Source organism: Trematomus bernacchii, unplaced genomic scaffold (genome assembly GCF_902827165.1).
Source record: "Trematomus bernacchii unplaced genomic scaffold, fTreBer1.1, whole genome shotgun sequence".
NCBI classification, from domain to species: Eukaryota; Metazoa; Chordata; class Actinopteri; order Perciformes; family Nototheniidae; genus Trematomus; species Trematomus bernacchii.
In genome coordinates, this window is record NW_022987792.1 from 301,200 (window position 1) to 317,174 (window position 15,975).

At 40.2% G+C, this 15,975-nt stretch overlaps 2 protein-coding genes, 2 long non-coding RNA genes and 10 other non-coding genes across 14 annotated transcripts in view; 2 read left to right on the forward strand and 12 right to left on the reverse strand.

The window, feature by feature from the left end:
• zfr2 (zinc finger RNA binding protein 2) overlaps positions 1–1,890 on the forward strand; it is a 36,186-nt gene extending 34,296 nt beyond the window's left edge. The window contains 1 exon segment of the mRNA XM_034149700.1: positions 700–1,890. Coding sequence (XP_034005591.1) covers positions 700–873 — 174 coding nt within the window. The 3' untranslated portion in view covers positions 874–1,890.
• A 2,738-nt stretch (positions 1,891–4,628) lies between these two features.
• LOC117497796 lies at positions 4,629–4,706 on the reverse strand. Its single transcript, XR_004557473.1, has one exon. It is a non-coding gene; the product is annotated as a small nucleolar RNA SNORD79 (small nucleolar RNA).
• A 133-nt stretch (positions 4,707–4,839) lies between these two features.
• Positions 4,840–5,904, reverse strand: LOC117497695. The gene is made up of 4 exons (XR_004557455.1): positions 5,859–5,904; positions 5,602–5,646; positions 5,339–5,393; positions 4,840–5,155 (listed from the first exon to the last, which is right to left on the reverse strand). It is a non-coding gene; the product is annotated as an uncharacterized LOC117497695 (long non-coding RNA).
• On the reverse strand, positions 5,227–5,299 carry LOC117497798. The gene has a single exon (XR_004557475.1). It is a non-coding gene; the product is annotated as a small nucleolar RNA SNORD47 (small nucleolar RNA).
• Positions 5,492–5,565, reverse strand: LOC117497797. Its single transcript, XR_004557474.1, has one exon. It is a non-coding gene; the product is annotated as a small nucleolar RNA SNORD47 (small nucleolar RNA).
• Positions 5,755–5,816, reverse strand: LOC117497793. The gene has a single exon (XR_004557470.1). It is a non-coding gene; the product is annotated as a small nucleolar RNA SNORD78 (small nucleolar RNA).
• Positions 5,905–6,209: 305 nt separating the features above from the next.
• LOC117497791 lies at positions 6,210–6,294 on the reverse strand. The gene has a single exon (XR_004557468.1). It is a non-coding gene; the product is annotated as a small nucleolar RNA snR60/Z15/Z230/Z193/J17 (small nucleolar RNA).
• Positions 6,295–6,448: 154 nt separating this feature from the next.
• Positions 6,449–6,535, reverse strand: LOC117497792. Its single transcript, XR_004557469.1, has one exon. It is a non-coding gene; the product is annotated as a small nucleolar RNA snR60/Z15/Z230/Z193/J17 (small nucleolar RNA).
• A 149-nt stretch (positions 6,536–6,684) lies between these two features.
• Positions 6,685–6,769, reverse strand: LOC117497790. The gene has a single exon (XR_004557467.1). It is a non-coding gene; the product is annotated as a small nucleolar RNA SNORD79 (small nucleolar RNA).
• A 260-nt stretch (positions 6,770–7,029) lies between these two features.
• On the reverse strand, positions 7,030–8,212 carry LOC117497696. The gene is made up of 4 exons (XR_004557456.1): positions 8,156–8,212; positions 7,734–7,777; positions 7,379–7,423; positions 7,030–7,196 (listed from the first exon to the last, which is right to left on the reverse strand). It is a non-coding gene; the product is annotated as an uncharacterized LOC117497696 (long non-coding RNA).
• LOC117497794 lies at positions 7,263–7,329 on the reverse strand. The gene has a single exon (XR_004557471.1). It is a non-coding gene; the product is annotated as a small nucleolar RNA SNORD75 (small nucleolar RNA).
• On the reverse strand, positions 7,528–7,595 carry LOC117497795. The gene has a single exon (XR_004557472.1). It is a non-coding gene; the product is annotated as a small nucleolar RNA SNORD75 (small nucleolar RNA).
• LOC117497799 lies at positions 7,898–7,978 on the reverse strand. Its single transcript, XR_004557476.1, has one exon. It is a non-coding gene; the product is annotated as a small nucleolar RNA SNORD74 (small nucleolar RNA).
• A 5,085-nt stretch (positions 8,213–13,297) lies between the features above and the next one.
• tax1bp3 (Tax1 (human T-cell leukemia virus type I) binding protein 3) lies at positions 13,298–13,626 on the forward strand (the record flags this gene model as incomplete). The annotated part of the gene is given in 2 exon segments (XM_034149705.1): positions 13,298–13,324; positions 13,507–13,626. Coding segments are annotated over 2 exon segments (147 nt in total), but the record flags the coding sequence as incomplete, so codon positions are not given.
• Positions 13,627–15,975: the final 2,349 nt, after the last annotated feature.

Below are 15,975 nucleotides of genomic sequence, written 5' to 3' on the forward strand. Positions count from 1 at the left end.
TGTAGTGGAGTAAAAGTACAAAATGTACTTCTGAATTCCAGTGAGGTAGAAGTAAAGTCCCTCAAAAATGTTCCTTAAGTACAGTACTTGAGTAAATGTACTTTGTTACTTTACACGACTGCAAAAATACAAAATCCCTGCACAACTATACAGGAATAAGAATGTAGGATGTAGAAATGGACCAATCAGAATCCAGTATTCATTTAGCACTTGTTAGAAACATCTCCCTGGTCCCCGGCTTGATCTTCAATCTCAGGATCCATGTATTTCTGATCCTCTCCAGAATGGAAGTAGTCATCACATACAGAGCATCAACTAGTTCCTGAACAGTGTCCTTCACATGCTGATATCCAAGAGAGGGAGTTACACAGTCACAAGATGGAGGAATAGAAAGCAGTATTCAATGTTTACTTCAGATTAGCTCCACGTCAGAAATGAGCATGCTTGTCATATGTCTATCTCCATAGAGGCTGAATCATCATGTTAATCACATAGCTATCATATGCCTCAAACAGTCCTGATGCTCTTCTAGGTCATCATACATCCTGTCATGTACACAGCTACAGTTGGGATACCTTTGTTAGCATGTTACTCTCAGATTGGAAGAGGACATTCAGTATTTTACCAACAGCACTGTAATAAGGTAAACCCAGTACCCAGTGACTCTACATGTCTCTCTCTCTCTCTCTGTATTTGCAGCATGCTCTGCGGCTGCTCGCTTTCCGTCAGATCCACAAAGTTATGGGCATGGAGTCTCTGCCGGCGTCGAAGGCCAGCGCTCGAAACCGCAAACGTCGACGTGACGGCAGCGAGGCGACGGAGGGAGAGGGCGAGGGGAAGAAGGACAAGAAGGAAGAGTCTGAGAGCGCTTGACCTCGAGTCCTAGTTTAGAGACTGGTAGAATATCACGACTTGTTAACACGCAGCTATACACATATGAATATAACTGACAGTGACTGAGAAATCTGTAGAGAAATCCTTCTGTGTTATGGTGTGCAGAGATAAATCACAAACTGATTATTGCATCATTCCATTTCAGTATAACTGCACACACTAATTACTGTTCATTTACAAAACTTTAAGCAAATGTTATATTGATATATGTGACGCTAAACCATCAGCACCTTCAGAAACCTGATATCTGGTGCATGACATTTTGTCCGCTGTTAATCAAAAATAATATTTAGAAGCTTTGACACACTCACTACCAGAGCTCCTAATTTTATTGCAAATATTGTGACATTTAAAGTCCGTGCATCACAAAAACAAAGCTAACACTAATTTAACTTCCCCACGTCATTGAGTTTTTTTTTTGTTGCGCGGAAGACAGGCGGTCACACTGGAGGAGAGGATGTTGCACAGTCTGTAGCATGCTGAGGGAATGAAGCACTTAAAGAAATGACAATGCAGCCTGAGGTTTATCATTTGAATAATATGCCTAGTAATCTTTTTTCTTCCAGAGGAGAGAGGAGCTTTAGCCCCACTGAATATCTACTGTAACGATCAAGTAGTCCTGACCTTCTTCCTTGTGCCTGCGTCTTGTAGTGTGTCACACAGTGAGGGGTAAAAAAAACACGTATGACTTGTGTTTTTGTGTTGGATTGTTATTGTAATGATATGATTTCACAGAGATGTAGGACAGGGAAGCGACAGTTGCACAACTCTTTGGCTTAAAAGTTAAGAGAAAACCGTTTTATCGTGCCGTTTTTAGTTTGATTTTCATTTATCGAGAGTATCATATATATACGCTTATTTTATTTCTGAAGGATGTCGCTATCCGTTTTGTATCGTTTAAAGGAAAGTGTGAACGTTTGCCGTCTTTATCATTTGAATGTCTTTGTAGTATTGCCTCAAGAATCATGGAGAGATATTAAAAACACTTTTAAGCCATTTTGTGTCCGTGGTTGATTTTCAGTGTACATTTTAACACTTTCCACATTCAACACTTATTTGTATTGACAAAAGGGTTATAAAAAAGCATTCAGGTGAGCGTCAGCAGAACATAACAGATTTAAAGAAGCCATATTCTTATTCTTAGCTATAGAGACACTTCAGGGTGATAGCAGTCCACCCCAAATACTCACTCGGAGATATCAGGTCATTCTGATGAACAGTTTCAAATAAAAGACCGTTGAAATCTCATATATGAGCCATCGTCCCTATGTAAATCTGAATATTAAGACATCTGATGTACATTTTCAAAATAAAAGATAATTGAATATCAGGTCATTCCAATGAACAGTTTCAAAATAAAGAAGTCTCATATGAGCTATCGTCCCTCTATTTTTAGATAAGAATAAATAAAAAACTATCCATAATCAAAGACTCATTTCACCTCAGGGTGATAGCAGCACCCCAAATATTCACTCGGAGAATATCAGGTAATTCTGATGGAGAGTTTCAAAATAAAAGACCTTTAAAGGTCTCATATGAGCTATCGTCCCTCCTATGAGTGAACAGTTTCAAAATAAAAGACCGTTGAAATCTCATGAGCCATCGTCCCTCTATGTACATCAGAATATTAGGACATTCTGATGTGGAGGTTTCAAAAATAAAAGACCGTTGAAATCTCATATGAGCTATCGTCCCTCTATGAATGAACAGTTTCAAAATAAAAGACCTTTAAAGTCTCATGAGCTATCGTCTCTCCTATGAGTGAACAGTTTCAAAATAAAAGACCGTTGAAATCTCATATATGAGCTACAGTCCCTCTAATCCCTCACACACAGTCTCTCTTTTATTTTCTGTCTCCATGTATATTTTGTTATTTATTTGTCTTTACTTGGTAAATTCACAGTACGGTCTTCTGTGTATCTGTGACACTGTACTTGTACCTCCTATATCACTAAATAAAAATGTATTGACAGCTATCATACTGGAATAAGAAACTGTAAATGTATTAAATCATTTATGGCATTAATAATTAATTTCTAATTCTTAACTGTGAATGGTTTTCATTTATTTGACATTAGGGAGGGATGGTTGCTTCATTTTGTGTTCTGCGCATGCGCCTGTCAGGACTTCCTGCGATTTGTTTATTTGTTTACAAACTTGCGATTTTGTTTTAATGTAATTCCAGTTTATTATTAATGCATACTTCTGTGTCGTGGCACATGTTTCTCCTTCCTCCTTTCTTTTTTAATAAAGTAATTAGAGTAAAAAATAAGCGAAGGAGGTGATTACATCATTTCCGGTACTCGATGGAACGTCACTTCCGGTAACATTCGCTCAACAAATACGGAATGCATTTATTTTTTGATTCATGAAAATATATAAACACAAACGGTTTAGGAAGACAGGTACACAGAGTAAACAATTACCATGTCTTAAAGCTCGTCACGTTTTTTAAGTACAATATTCAGACTCTAGTGTCTTTTATTCCAGGATAAGATATACTTTATTGATCCTAAATTGGGAAATGTTTGTTGCAGCAGCACGTTAACAGGTAGTGCACATCATTGGAAATAAAAAAAAGTAGAATAAGCAATATAGAAATCTCAAGATAGAGTAGATATTAAATATGTTTATATAACACCTCTGAGGTCTGTGTTGGAGCTATATATTGGTTTATGTTATTTTATAACTATCATCTAGCCGTTTTTGTTCTTGAATTATTTTAGTTGAGGTAAATATTGCATGTTTTTTGAAGTGCACAGAATATTTTGGGTACTTTTCACAATATAAAGCCCTTTAGAGAATTGAGAAAACACAGGTAAGCTAACACGTTCCTAACCAGTCATTTATTAAATTCACAAAATGCTGAGAGGAGACTGTCTGTAATGCATTTATTATTTAAAGTGGACCTATCATGCTATATTTGAATAATATAGTGTAGGACCATACCTATATAAGGCATATTTATACCTTTCTTTTTCAAAATACCAAAACAGATCATGCATTTTAGCCATGCCTCATTTTGACATTTTTTAGCTCTGTTTTTGTAAGGGAAGATAAGGGCAGAACAGCACCACCTACAGGCCTGGCATATGTACTACAGCGTCTCCAGCGCTTTCGAACGGCAATGGCCGTGGCTGTCTCCTCCTGATTGGTGGAGTTGGCCCAATAGCCGTAGCGCCACCGTCCTGACGTCAGGACAGTGTTCAAATCTGAATCAGTTTTTATCAGATCCGTTGCAGCCCCTTTTTTTAGAGATTTGGAATTTGGGTATGGAGGAAAATAGAGAGGGTTGTGTTTTCTGACACTTGGTGAGTTCCCTGGAACACCATATTCATGTACAAAAGTGCATTTTGCATGATAGGTCCCCTTTAAAAGAGAGTCAGAATGCCTCAGTCCCAGAGGGGAATATAGTTACAGCAAAGAGACACTGAAACTTAGTCAAGTGGACACGGTAAAAAGTAATTACAGTCCAGGTATAAAAAAGGTAGCAACATTATGAAAGTATAAAGTAGCTGCAGGATGATGTAATTGGAAGTATACCTCGTTAACCAATCAGAGCACATACTGCATGTTTGGCACAGAGTCTCTACACATGTTAAGACAACCAGGCACAGGATTCAGTTCACTCTTTATTTCACACACAAACACAGCCTTGATGTCTCTGAAGCTCAGCACCTGAGAAGAGAGGAGTTAGAAGCAGCCTTCCTCCAGAGCACAGATCAGAGAGTCTGCTCTGCATCAGAAAACAGTTCTCTTTCACTCGGACTCAGAGAGATTCCCAATGTTTCAACAGATCATCAGCTACAGCTTTCAGAGACGTGCAGGTATCAGAGAGAGCTTCACCTGATGAGGCTGATCCCAGAGCAGATCTGGTCCTGAAGGGGAGGGGCTTCACCTGATGTGAGGCTGATCCCAGAGCAGATCCTGGTCCTGAAGGGGAGGGGCTTCACCTGATGTGAGGTGACCCCAGAGCAGATCCTGGTCCTGAAGGGGAGGGGCTTCACCTGATGTGAGGCTGATCCCAGAGCAGATCCTGGTCCTGAAGGGGAGGGGCTTCACCTGATGTGAGGCTGATCCCAGAGCAGATCCTGGTCCTGAAGGGGAGGGGCTTCACCTGATGAGGCTGATCCAGAGCAGATCCTGGTCCTGAAGGGGCGGGGCTTCACCTGATGAGGCTGATCCCAGAGCAGATCCTGGTCCTGAAGGGGCGGGGCTTCACCTGATGAGGCTGATCCCAGAGCAGATCCTGAAGGGGCTTCTTTGGACAGAAACACAAACTCTCATTAGAACCAAAGGTAGAAACTCAGCAGAGACGTTGGGAGCGCACACAGCCTCAGAACATAATGGGAACGGTAGGGGTATAATCATGAGATCATTTGGCAGAATCTTTTCATCACAGGTAGTGTTCATAGAAACTCTGATCACTCCTGATGAGACGCACCTTAGCTTCAAGTCCTCTAACGTCCCATGTTCAGTCTGACAGAGGAGGGTCTTTCCTGGAGGAGAAGGGACAGAAAGTCTTATTTAAAAACTACATTTATATGAGAGCACAGTGACAGAAAAGTAGCAACAACTAAATGTTCAGAGAGCACACAGCCTCAGAAAATAATGGAACGGTAGGGGTATAATCATTAGAGATCATTTGGCAGAATCTTTTCATCACAGGTAGTGTTTCATTAACGCCACACTCTTGATGAGACCCACCTTCATGTCCTCAAGTGTCCCATGTTCAGTCTGACAGGCTCTTTCCTGGAGGACAAAGACATCACATCTTATTAAGAGTCAGCGACAGGTTAATTGTGTTACCCTATGAAAATTCAATAAATATATTAATTCAAATTGATTCTCTCCTCTGGGTTCTCAGTAACAGATTGTTCCACATTTTAGTTCAGGTCAGACATTTGTAAACATCACTGAACCCTCAGTCTTTGTAAAGTCTCAGGAGAGGATCAGATTCTCACCTGAAGTCCATCTGATCAGCTGATCAATCCTCACAGCTGATTGGATCTGAAAACACAGAAAAGTTTGTATAAATTAACCCAGAATAAAAAGACCGGTTTGTTTCCCTGAAGCTAACTCAGATCAGATTAAAATGCTAATTTTCCTCAACAGGATCAGAGACCTGATTCATATTCATCACATCCGAGTTATGTTAGCGGCTAAATGCTAATCTGTGATGCTCACCAGGAACACAGGAGGACTGAAGGTGGAGATTCCTGGACAGCAGGGAGGTCTTCATGTCCTGAATTTAACAGAAAGGGGGTCTCATTATCACAGAGAGAAGAAACACCTGAGGCTCAGCAGAACTACAGGTGATACATCAGCTAGGAGCGAAAGACAAGTGCTCTTGTTCGTCATGGTTTCATCTGCTGAACTATGCTCTCATCACTGTATCAGACGTTAGACATTAAAGCTTTATTTCAGTCTTCAACTCACCTTAGTTTGACCTTTGGTCCTCCCAGTACTTCATGCATCATCACGACTTCCTGCTCCTGAGAAATGAGACTTTTATTAGAAGAAGATCTAGGATGAAGAGTCCTTGAGCAGAGAGGCCGACACTCAGCTAGGAGGCGAAAGACAAATGCTCTTGTTCTTCATGGTTTCATCTGCTGAACTATGCTCTCATCACGGTGTCGGAGCGCTTTCATTAATGCTACTTCAAGCAGAATATTTAACTCACCTGTCACTGAGTCCAGGGTCATGAGGAGAGGAGGATCAGAGGGAGCAGCTGCAAGAGAGAGGACGCACTTTAGAAACAGGCATGTTTTAATAAAGAGGCGTCTGTTCGTCTGCACGCATCAGATACAAGTTCTCTTTCACTCTGACTCAGAGAGATTCCCAATGTTTTGTTACAAGATCATCATTTACAGATTCATTTAAAGGATGCTAGAGACATGATCGATGCATCACCTGATCTGGAGGTCACCTGGAGGTCAGAGGTCATCTCCTGCAGGAACACAGAGTAAAATGAGCTCCATCTCTAATATTCAGAGTGTTTTATTCAGGCTGTGTGAGCCTCAGATAAATCAACTGGTGGGTTGGAGGTATCGTCATCCAGGTAGTCGAGAGTAGCAAATGCTGTCATCACAGACGAGAGAGAAAGACTTTAAGAAACTCTGAGGCTCACCTCGTTTCAGCTTCACATCTTTCGTGTAACGTCAGAGGTCCAACTCTGTGTCGTGTAGCCATGCCCGCATCTCTGGTCCTAAGTCGAAGAGGCTGGTCTATATAAAGGGCCGGTGGAGATGATGTGTTCTGCAGTCTGTTCAGCTTCACATGTGGCTTCATGTCTCTGAGACCTGTGGACACAAACCCTCGTTAGCTCCACAACATGGAGACATAGACAATATATAGCTTTAAATGGAAGTGTCAGCGTATGGTTTCTCAGATATCACATCTGTCCACTACTCTTATACTAAATCATCACAAACTTCCAGTTCAAATCTGTAGTTTCTTCATTGAGCAGATTAGAGTAACTCACAGCAGAGGATCTGAGGAGGTTCCCAGCTCAGACTTCTTCTTCCACCTGAACAACATCAAGAACTCTGATTAAAAACACATCTGGAAAAACTGCTTCACTTTTGTAAACAGTGAAATAGCACATTGCTAACATTAGCATGCTATCAGTTAAACTTCAGCCATTAAGTTTCAGAAATCACTTCTGTCCACTACTCTTATATAATGAAACATCACCAGTTTAACAATCAGAGCAGAGGTGGAAGTACTCAGATCTAGTACTCGAGTAAAAGTAGAAGTACTCAGATCTTGAATAAAAGTACTTAGATCTTGGTAACTTTACACCTCAGATCAAAATGAAGCCATTTCTGTTTCCTCACCATTTAATGTCCAGATCCATTCTGCAGAGATCCTGTCCTGAGGCCTGCAACCAGAAGAGGGAGATATTCAAAATCATGCATTTAGTTATAACATGCAACACATCTAAATAGGCAACTCCTACACATGCAGCAGCTAGCTCTAAAACAGAATAGTTTAACTTGTTCCCGTGCAGTCAGAGAGGTTGGCATTCTACACAAATATTCAGTTGTCCCTACCAACATTTTAAATCATCATATATCACGGGAAAGCTGCATTGAGGAGACTTTAAGAGGATAAATACATTTGCTATGAGCTAATCAACAACATTAGCTCATATGCTAATTAGCATCGAACACGTGGGAGACAGAGGCCTGCCTAAAAAAACAAATCAATATATTTCTTAATTATAACGAGTATTAAGGAAAAGAGCAGTGTTTCTCACCTCCTGTTGGCTCCTCTCTGGTTCTCTCTCAGATATTATTGTGTTGCTTTCAGGAGCATTTACCGCCACCTTCTGAAATAGAGTGGATCAGCTCGGTGTTAATCTAAATTCTTAATATAATTCCTGTCCTTTTTAAAAAGCCTAAACACTGCCCTGTATGCTACATCCCCTGAACTCCTTCTCAACATCTCTACTATATTTAATTATGTTCGATTTCTGTGCAGTGCTTCCTTTAGTAACAAACCTTCTTCATGGTATTTGAGACATTGCAAATAAATGTGCTCCACTGTTTCAAAATGACCACAATACTCACATTTACCTGTTGCATGTTTTTTCATAATGAATAGTGTGTTATTTAATATTTAGCCCTGTGTGACCAAATCTCCTTCTTGAAATGTCGTCCTCTTTTCTTTACTTCTGTTGACTTCTCTCGTTTCTCCAACTTTCTTCTGAACATTATAAAGATGTCTGCCCTGAACTCCTCCGTCCCATTCGTCCTGCCATTTCTGTTTAAACTGGGATTTGATGGTTCTTTGATTTCCTCCTCTCCTTCAGGGGTTCTTGTCTCCAGGTGAAGTGGTCTCACCTGAGGACTCATTAAGCAGGTGGTCCCATTGAGATCATCAATCTCTTTTTCAAGGGAGACCTGCAGCAAGTAGGTTACAACATGAAACTGAAACAACAGATAACACAAAAGGACATCGTATTTACAGGGCTACATGTAACATACATAGTGACATTGACGAGTACCAACAGTATCAAGTATCATTGCACCAATCCGAGCTTTAAAAAACATGCAGTGGATCCAATTTGCTCAGTTTCAAATCGTTACGCAGACTGTTCCAAGTTAGAGGAGCTGCACACATAAAAGCTTTCGTACTAAGTCAGTCCTTGCACTTGGCACATTTAACAAAACCACATCATGTGATCTCAGGCAATAGCTACCTGCAACTCTCTGTGTGATCAGAGAGCAGATGCACGATGGGAGTTTACCCAACACTTTGCATATTTGACTGCTAGTTCATTTCCTTCAGGGTTCTTGTTCTCCAGGTGAAGTGGTCTCACCTGAGGATGTGGACCAGGTAGAGGGAGGTGGACTAAACTTTAAAGGACTCCTTCAGACCAGCTGATCAATCATAGCCTCGATCAGCTGATGGTCAGGAGGGCGGGGTCTCTAACCCTCACCTGGAGAGAGCAATCAATTAACACCAATTAACCACCTGGTAGATTCAGTTTCCTTCACCAATGTTCTATCGTTGTGACGGTAAATGCACCTTATAGCTGTTTGCCAACCGCCATTAAACCAAAAGAACAAGAAGAAGAATGTGCTATCGTTTTTACACTTAACAATTAAGTAATTAAATAATAAACTCATCATTTTTGCCCCTTTATATTTTATCAGGCAACATAAATGCATTTTGCCAAATCGTGCATCCTCAACAGAAAACGATTAACAGCCATGTTAATTAATTTATAACGTGTTAAAATAAAAATCATGCTTTTAGGGGAAAAGAGCCTCTAAATATATGTATTATTTACACTTATCACACAATCTTTCACCTTTAGTTTCTCGCCTTAGTTTTATTTATTTTTAAAGAGCTGGGCGATATTATCTATGATGGGAAATAAGATTAGATATCGTCTATATATGGGTCATTCCAGAATTGGAGGACAATTTAGAAACACCAACATTTTTGAAAAATGAACCTTTCATTTATTTTTTTTGTTATGTATTTAGGAAAAACAGATAATAAACCATCAAAAAAAGTGATTGCCAGCTAAGGCAATCAAATGTATATTTTCCAATGAAGAATTACCCTCTTACTCTAATTATAGTAACAGGGTTGAAAGCAATGCTAATTTAGCTTTTACCTCAGGAATTAATGCTAGCTGCACAATGTAATGCTATTGTCAAGGAATGGAACACTTAGATATTTAACTAAAGAAAGATACATTGAAATTAATTTGTTTAGTCTCATAATTTGAGTAACAGGGTTGGTTGTATGAGTGCCACACTCCTTCAAGAGTGACAAGATTGGAAATATATTACAAATAAAAGAGAGGACTTAGTTTTGGTCTACCCATGGTAGTAGCACATGGCCTTGCTGATGTCCTTTCCACTGTGTCATGCGACCAAACAGTTTTTTTCACTTCCTCTGCCAAGCTAAAAAGGTTTCGGTAACAGGGTTGCGACACACCTTCTGTGCAAAATTACTGTTATTTAAAATGTGTTTATGATTTAACAAATTGATTTTACCATTACAAGACACATATATCAATAGAATAATACAAAAAAAGTAAATAAAAACCCTATTTTAAATGTTATATTTGACATGCAAGTTGGTCACCAAGAAGCTGGGACAAGAGAAAAGGGCAATTTTAGGGGGTGTTCGAGAGCTATTTGATATTTTAAATAATATTTTGAAACCACTTTTTCTACAACTTTATATGCATCTTGTCTCAAGACAAGTATATTTAACACAAACAAGTGCATGTCTTAGCTTTTTGGGCATGGATTATTAGATTTTTATATGGGGGACATGAAATGGCCTCCAATTCTGGAATGACCCTTATACAGTCTATGGTCAAACCGACTGTTAACACCCGCCCCACCAGCTACCCCGTGCTACTAAACGCGCTAACTTGATAGGCTTGATACGCCCAGGTGACGTCACCCTGGAAGCAGAGCAGTTGGTTTTCCAGCCTGGGATTTATGGAGTAAATCTACCAAGTTGTCCCACTATCAAGAGCTTTTTACCCCAAAATAACAGCTGGTGGTAGCTTTTTAGTTAGTTTATTTGTTTATAACTTTAAATATAGTAGCCAGCGCAATGTCGAATTTCATCCCGGGACAGCGTTGGTGGCAGTTGTGGTAAGTTTGGGGAGTACCGTAAAGTGTTCATTCAACGGCCTCTTTTTGTTCTGCTTCTTGTCCACTATGTGAATCGTGGTCAGTCTAAAACTCAGCATTTAATTTAGTTAACTAGTCATAATGAGCTCACTAATGTTAACTAGCTTTATTACCTTTTATTTGTTTGTTTAGCAGAGGTGCTACCAAAACAAAGCTAGGCCGGTGGGCAAACAAACCGCCCCTAGAGTTCGAGTGCACTTGTATTCTGAGGCTTTACGGTAAATATTTGTTAGCTTTATTCTGTCATTTTATTACTTTTTACGGGAATTATTCTGACTTTAACGCTAAATACACGTGAGTTTATACTATCTACGTTCTTTTTAATATTTTTAACTCTACTGTAAATGGCATTGAGTTCATCTGTCAATTTGCTTACTTTTTAAGGCAATATTCTACGCTTTACGGTAATCTTTTACATTGTTAACGTCAGCTCTATTCTGTGATTTTTCTTACGTGTTTGTGATCTGAAAGTTTAACTGAAAGGCAGGCTTATAGAGTTATTAATGTTAGCACACCATATACAATGTAATTGATCAAATTATCAGACTTTCCTCAACCTTTTCTCTGGGCGGTCACCTAGTGTGCTTCAGCCTTCCTGGTTCACTTTAATGCAAAAGATAAAGGAATACAGGGTGGTGCCTTCAAATGTTGCAGAATTTTCACAACTGATTATGAAAAAGCCCACAGAGGTTGCTAGGTGACTGTGTTGCAGGGTCACGTGAGGGGTGGGGTTCAGGGTAAAGAAGGGTGTAGGTAGGAGGTTAACTGTATTGTGTGTCCTAAAGGTATGTGGTATCCACCATCAGTAAAGACATGGTGTTTGTAAATCATTGGGTGTCTTACTTGATAATATATAGTCATTTCCTTGGATAAAAACATTGTAGCAGCAGAAAATCTTACATTTTGTAAAATTGTAATGTCAATAAGAGATGTTTAATTAAAGCCTAATGCTGTATTGTTCAGGTACAGATACCAAATATGACATTCAAGAGCTAGGCTGTATCAGCGTATTTATTATGATCAGGACAGCTGGGACCACGATATGCACTTAATGCCACACTTCCAAGTTAAAGCATTAACCTGAGAGCTTCTAATAAAAAGATGCCAAATATTTTTATAGTACAGTGTCTTGGTTCTCGTTTCCTGACGTGTGGCATGTGGCGCAGTGGATTAGTGGATTAGTGCGTTTGAGTTCGTATCAGGGAAGCACAGGTTCAAACCCCACTGCAGTCAGCATGTCGTTGTGTCCCTGAGACACTTCACCCCAAACTGCTCCTGTGGGGATTGCCACAGTATTGAGTATGTAAGTCGCTTTGGATAAAGCGTCTAACAAGTGACATGTCATGTAATGTGTACTCAAACACTGATATATCAATGTATCGCCAAGACCAATTAATAAGTCTAATATAAAGGTTCCCTATGATTACTACTAGGATGACATTAAATTCCCTCTCAGTCCACATATAGTGAAACGTCATATTTATAGTTTCAAGTGATAGAACGTTTGCCAGTCAGGCTTTTAAACAGCTTTTAACTGGGTGACATAAGTGTGCAGACTGATGACTCGGTGTTAACAACAATCCAGACTTCCTCAGACTTCATTGGATCAGCGACAGCACTCGGTGAACGTCTGCTTATTCATCAGCGTGCACACACACACACACACACACACACACACACACACACACACACACACACACACACACACACACACACACACCACACACACACACACGGCTGCCTTTGTGTGCAGGAGTCTTGTGAGGAGTGTCACACTCATCCCTCCTCTGCTCTGAGAGCTGCAGCTGCTCGCCGAGGGCTAATAAAGTCTGTGTCTCTGAGGACTTCAGTCGGTGGAAACAGCCTCTGAAACCAGACAGTTGTCAAGTGTTGAAATGTGTCTGTGGAGGGTGAATCAGAGCCTCAGTGGATGGTAGCAGGGCTGGGGTTTGATCCGCTTCTTTTGCCTTTTTTAAGGTCTTTTATTCATTGCCGATTCGTATAAAAACACTCACAATAAGTCCATTGTGCTGAGTTTCCATTGTTGGTGATATTGTGAATAGCTCCACATGAGTTGCTTTAAAAAGCTGTCTGACTATCATGGTAGAGAAGTAGAAAATGTAAGAATTAACATATTCTAACCAACACAATGTTTTCTTTCTAAAAACACTTTATAATGCAGCATATTTAAATATTTAGCAGGAGAATACTTCGGACAGGAAAATCGTGACATGACGTTTTCTAATGTCCCATCCCTAGTGTGCATGTGTTAAATTAACAAACAGATAAACAAGATTTCCTTGAAAATATTGTTTATTTTTTGTGCTTTTTATTTCAGTTTTGGGGAGTTTTTATAAACTACTAAAAGTATTTTGTGTGTCAGGGTTTATAAATGTAACGGGTAAAGCCTTATAACGATGATTTGTTTCCTGTGGAACAGCAACGGATTGAGATCAAGAAGCTGCGGCAGGGAGATAATCTGATCCTGGGCTTCAGCATCGGAGGAGGGATCGACCAGGACCCCGGACAGAACCCCTTCTCTGACGACAAGGCTGACAAAGTAAGAGTGTGTGTGTCGTGGCGGTTTACTCCGTTTCTACATTTAATATCCACTTTTAGGGCTGCACGATTTGGGGAAATAATCTAATTGCGATTTTTCTGACAGATATTGCGATTGGATTTGCGATATTTGTTTTTAAGCGACCCAACGGAAGTTTATTGTAAAATGCGCCCATATCTCCGGCTAGGAAGGTCGTATCAACGTGCTCCCGTCTCTAGCACCCCCGCAGCCCGAGCTACGAGTGAAAGAACTAAACTTACATGAAACTTCCGTTGGGTTGCTTTAAAGTCAAGCTTCAGTTTAAGATTCACCCTGTAATAGAAACATGTGATGGAGCATTACTAACCTGACTCAGGCTGCGTTTCACTTCTCTTATTTTTCATTTCCTCGCTCCTCGGTCTCGGTCTCACCGGAAGTTGATTTGTCTGCGCCATCTTGAGTAGCGTCCCAATGGCCTTATTTTTGTCGGAGGATCGAGGAGCGATAATGGAGGAGCTATAATCGAGGAACCACCAGACCATCCTTCGATGAAATCCTCAGATACTCGCCCCGCCCCCTTACTGTGTATCGCTCACTGATTGGACGATGCAGCGCATGCACTGATCTGATGCTTCTTGACATGAGAGCAGTTTCCCAGCGGAGTGAAGAAAACACATGAAACTCACGGGACTCACTCCTCAGTTTATACTGTGTTTTGTTTCAATGAATGCATCATTCAGTTACAAATATGTGATATATCTGAACAACTAAGTGGTCAAAAATTATTTTATTCATTTTTTGGAAACATTTTCATGATCGCTTTTTCGTTTTACATTTTCATTTATTGTCATTTCCATTCAGTCAGTCATTAAGTGCTATTTAACATGTTAATTTGCTACATATGCACACAAACAAACTAAGTGTGCAATCCAATGAATGTGAATCTAACTGGGTTTTGATAGATAACATATCTCTCTTTCTTCTCTGAATTATTTTATTTATTGTGCACTCTAATCATATTAATCTAACTAATGTTCGTTTATACATTTTAAGAATGGCGTTTATCTTTTTTGAGAATGAGTTCTTATTTTATTTAATGTATTTGGGTCTACAACAGATGATACAAATGTTTGTGTCAGTAAATGTGTACTAACAGAGGCGGGGGGTGTTTGTGAAAATAACGGAGACCAGAGCTGCTGTCAGACGATCAGCTTGTGGCGGCGTCATCACAAACGGACGTCGCTTCACGTGACGCTCCGGAGGGAACGACGTCCCATTGCTCATAAAACTCATTTCCCTGCTTCTCGTGGTTTCCTTGCGTCTCTCCATGCTTCCTGGTGGGAGGGACTAGTCGCAGGGAAACGACGCAAGTGAGGGACGCAAGGAATCCATTTAACCGAAGTGAGATGCAGCTATTGATGGTTTCACCAAACCATCCAGGAAAGCTCCACTGGAAGCCATTTGGAAAAGGGCAGGCACTTTCAAAAATACTTGGCAGGTGATTGGATCAATCTGTCTATCACCTTCTATCATGGGCCACTTCTGATTGGTTAACAATGGCTGGTACATGTGGAGCACAGCACTTCTGATTGGTTAACAATGGCTGGTACATGTGGAGCACAGCACTTCTGATTGGTTAACAATGGCTGGTACATGTGGAGCACAGCACTTCTGATTGGTGTGGATGACTTTTTTGGGTTTACATTTTTTTTTAAATCGCAGGCTTTGCGATTTGATAATTGTATTTCAAATCGGCATACAAACATGAAGACAAACTTCCTCGCTTCAAAGTAACTCAAAGTTCTCTGTATCAAAATGGAACAAAAAGAACACGGTCAAAAGTCTATACTCACAAAAACAAATAAGAGTTTACTCTAAATCCTTATATTATCAAGCCAAACCATAATGATGAAAGGAAAAAGGCTCTAACAGTGTGTGTGTCTTTTAGGTATTCAATGAACTGCAGCAGTATGCAATGCATGCTGTCCCAGTAGCAACAACATTTCCTTATTTATCACGACACACACATCTGAATATCTTGAGCTCAGGTATTCAACAACAAATGGGGAAAAAGTGTGTGTTACTACAGCAGTTATCTCCTGAGTTAGAGAGGAAGGACAAGCCTGGACACATGACCTGCACCCTGAGGAGGAGGAGACAGACCAGACTCCCCTCACTGATGTCATATGTCTGACTGCAGGTTTCTACAGAGTGTGGCTCACCTGATGTCAGACACACACCTCGTTACAGAGCCTGTGCGTCAAAATCAATTCCTCTATGTGCAACACAAGGTTCATATAAAGGGCTGGACATGAATTTCTTCTTCTTCTTCTTCTTCTTCTTCTTCTTCTTCTTCTTCTTCTTCTTCTT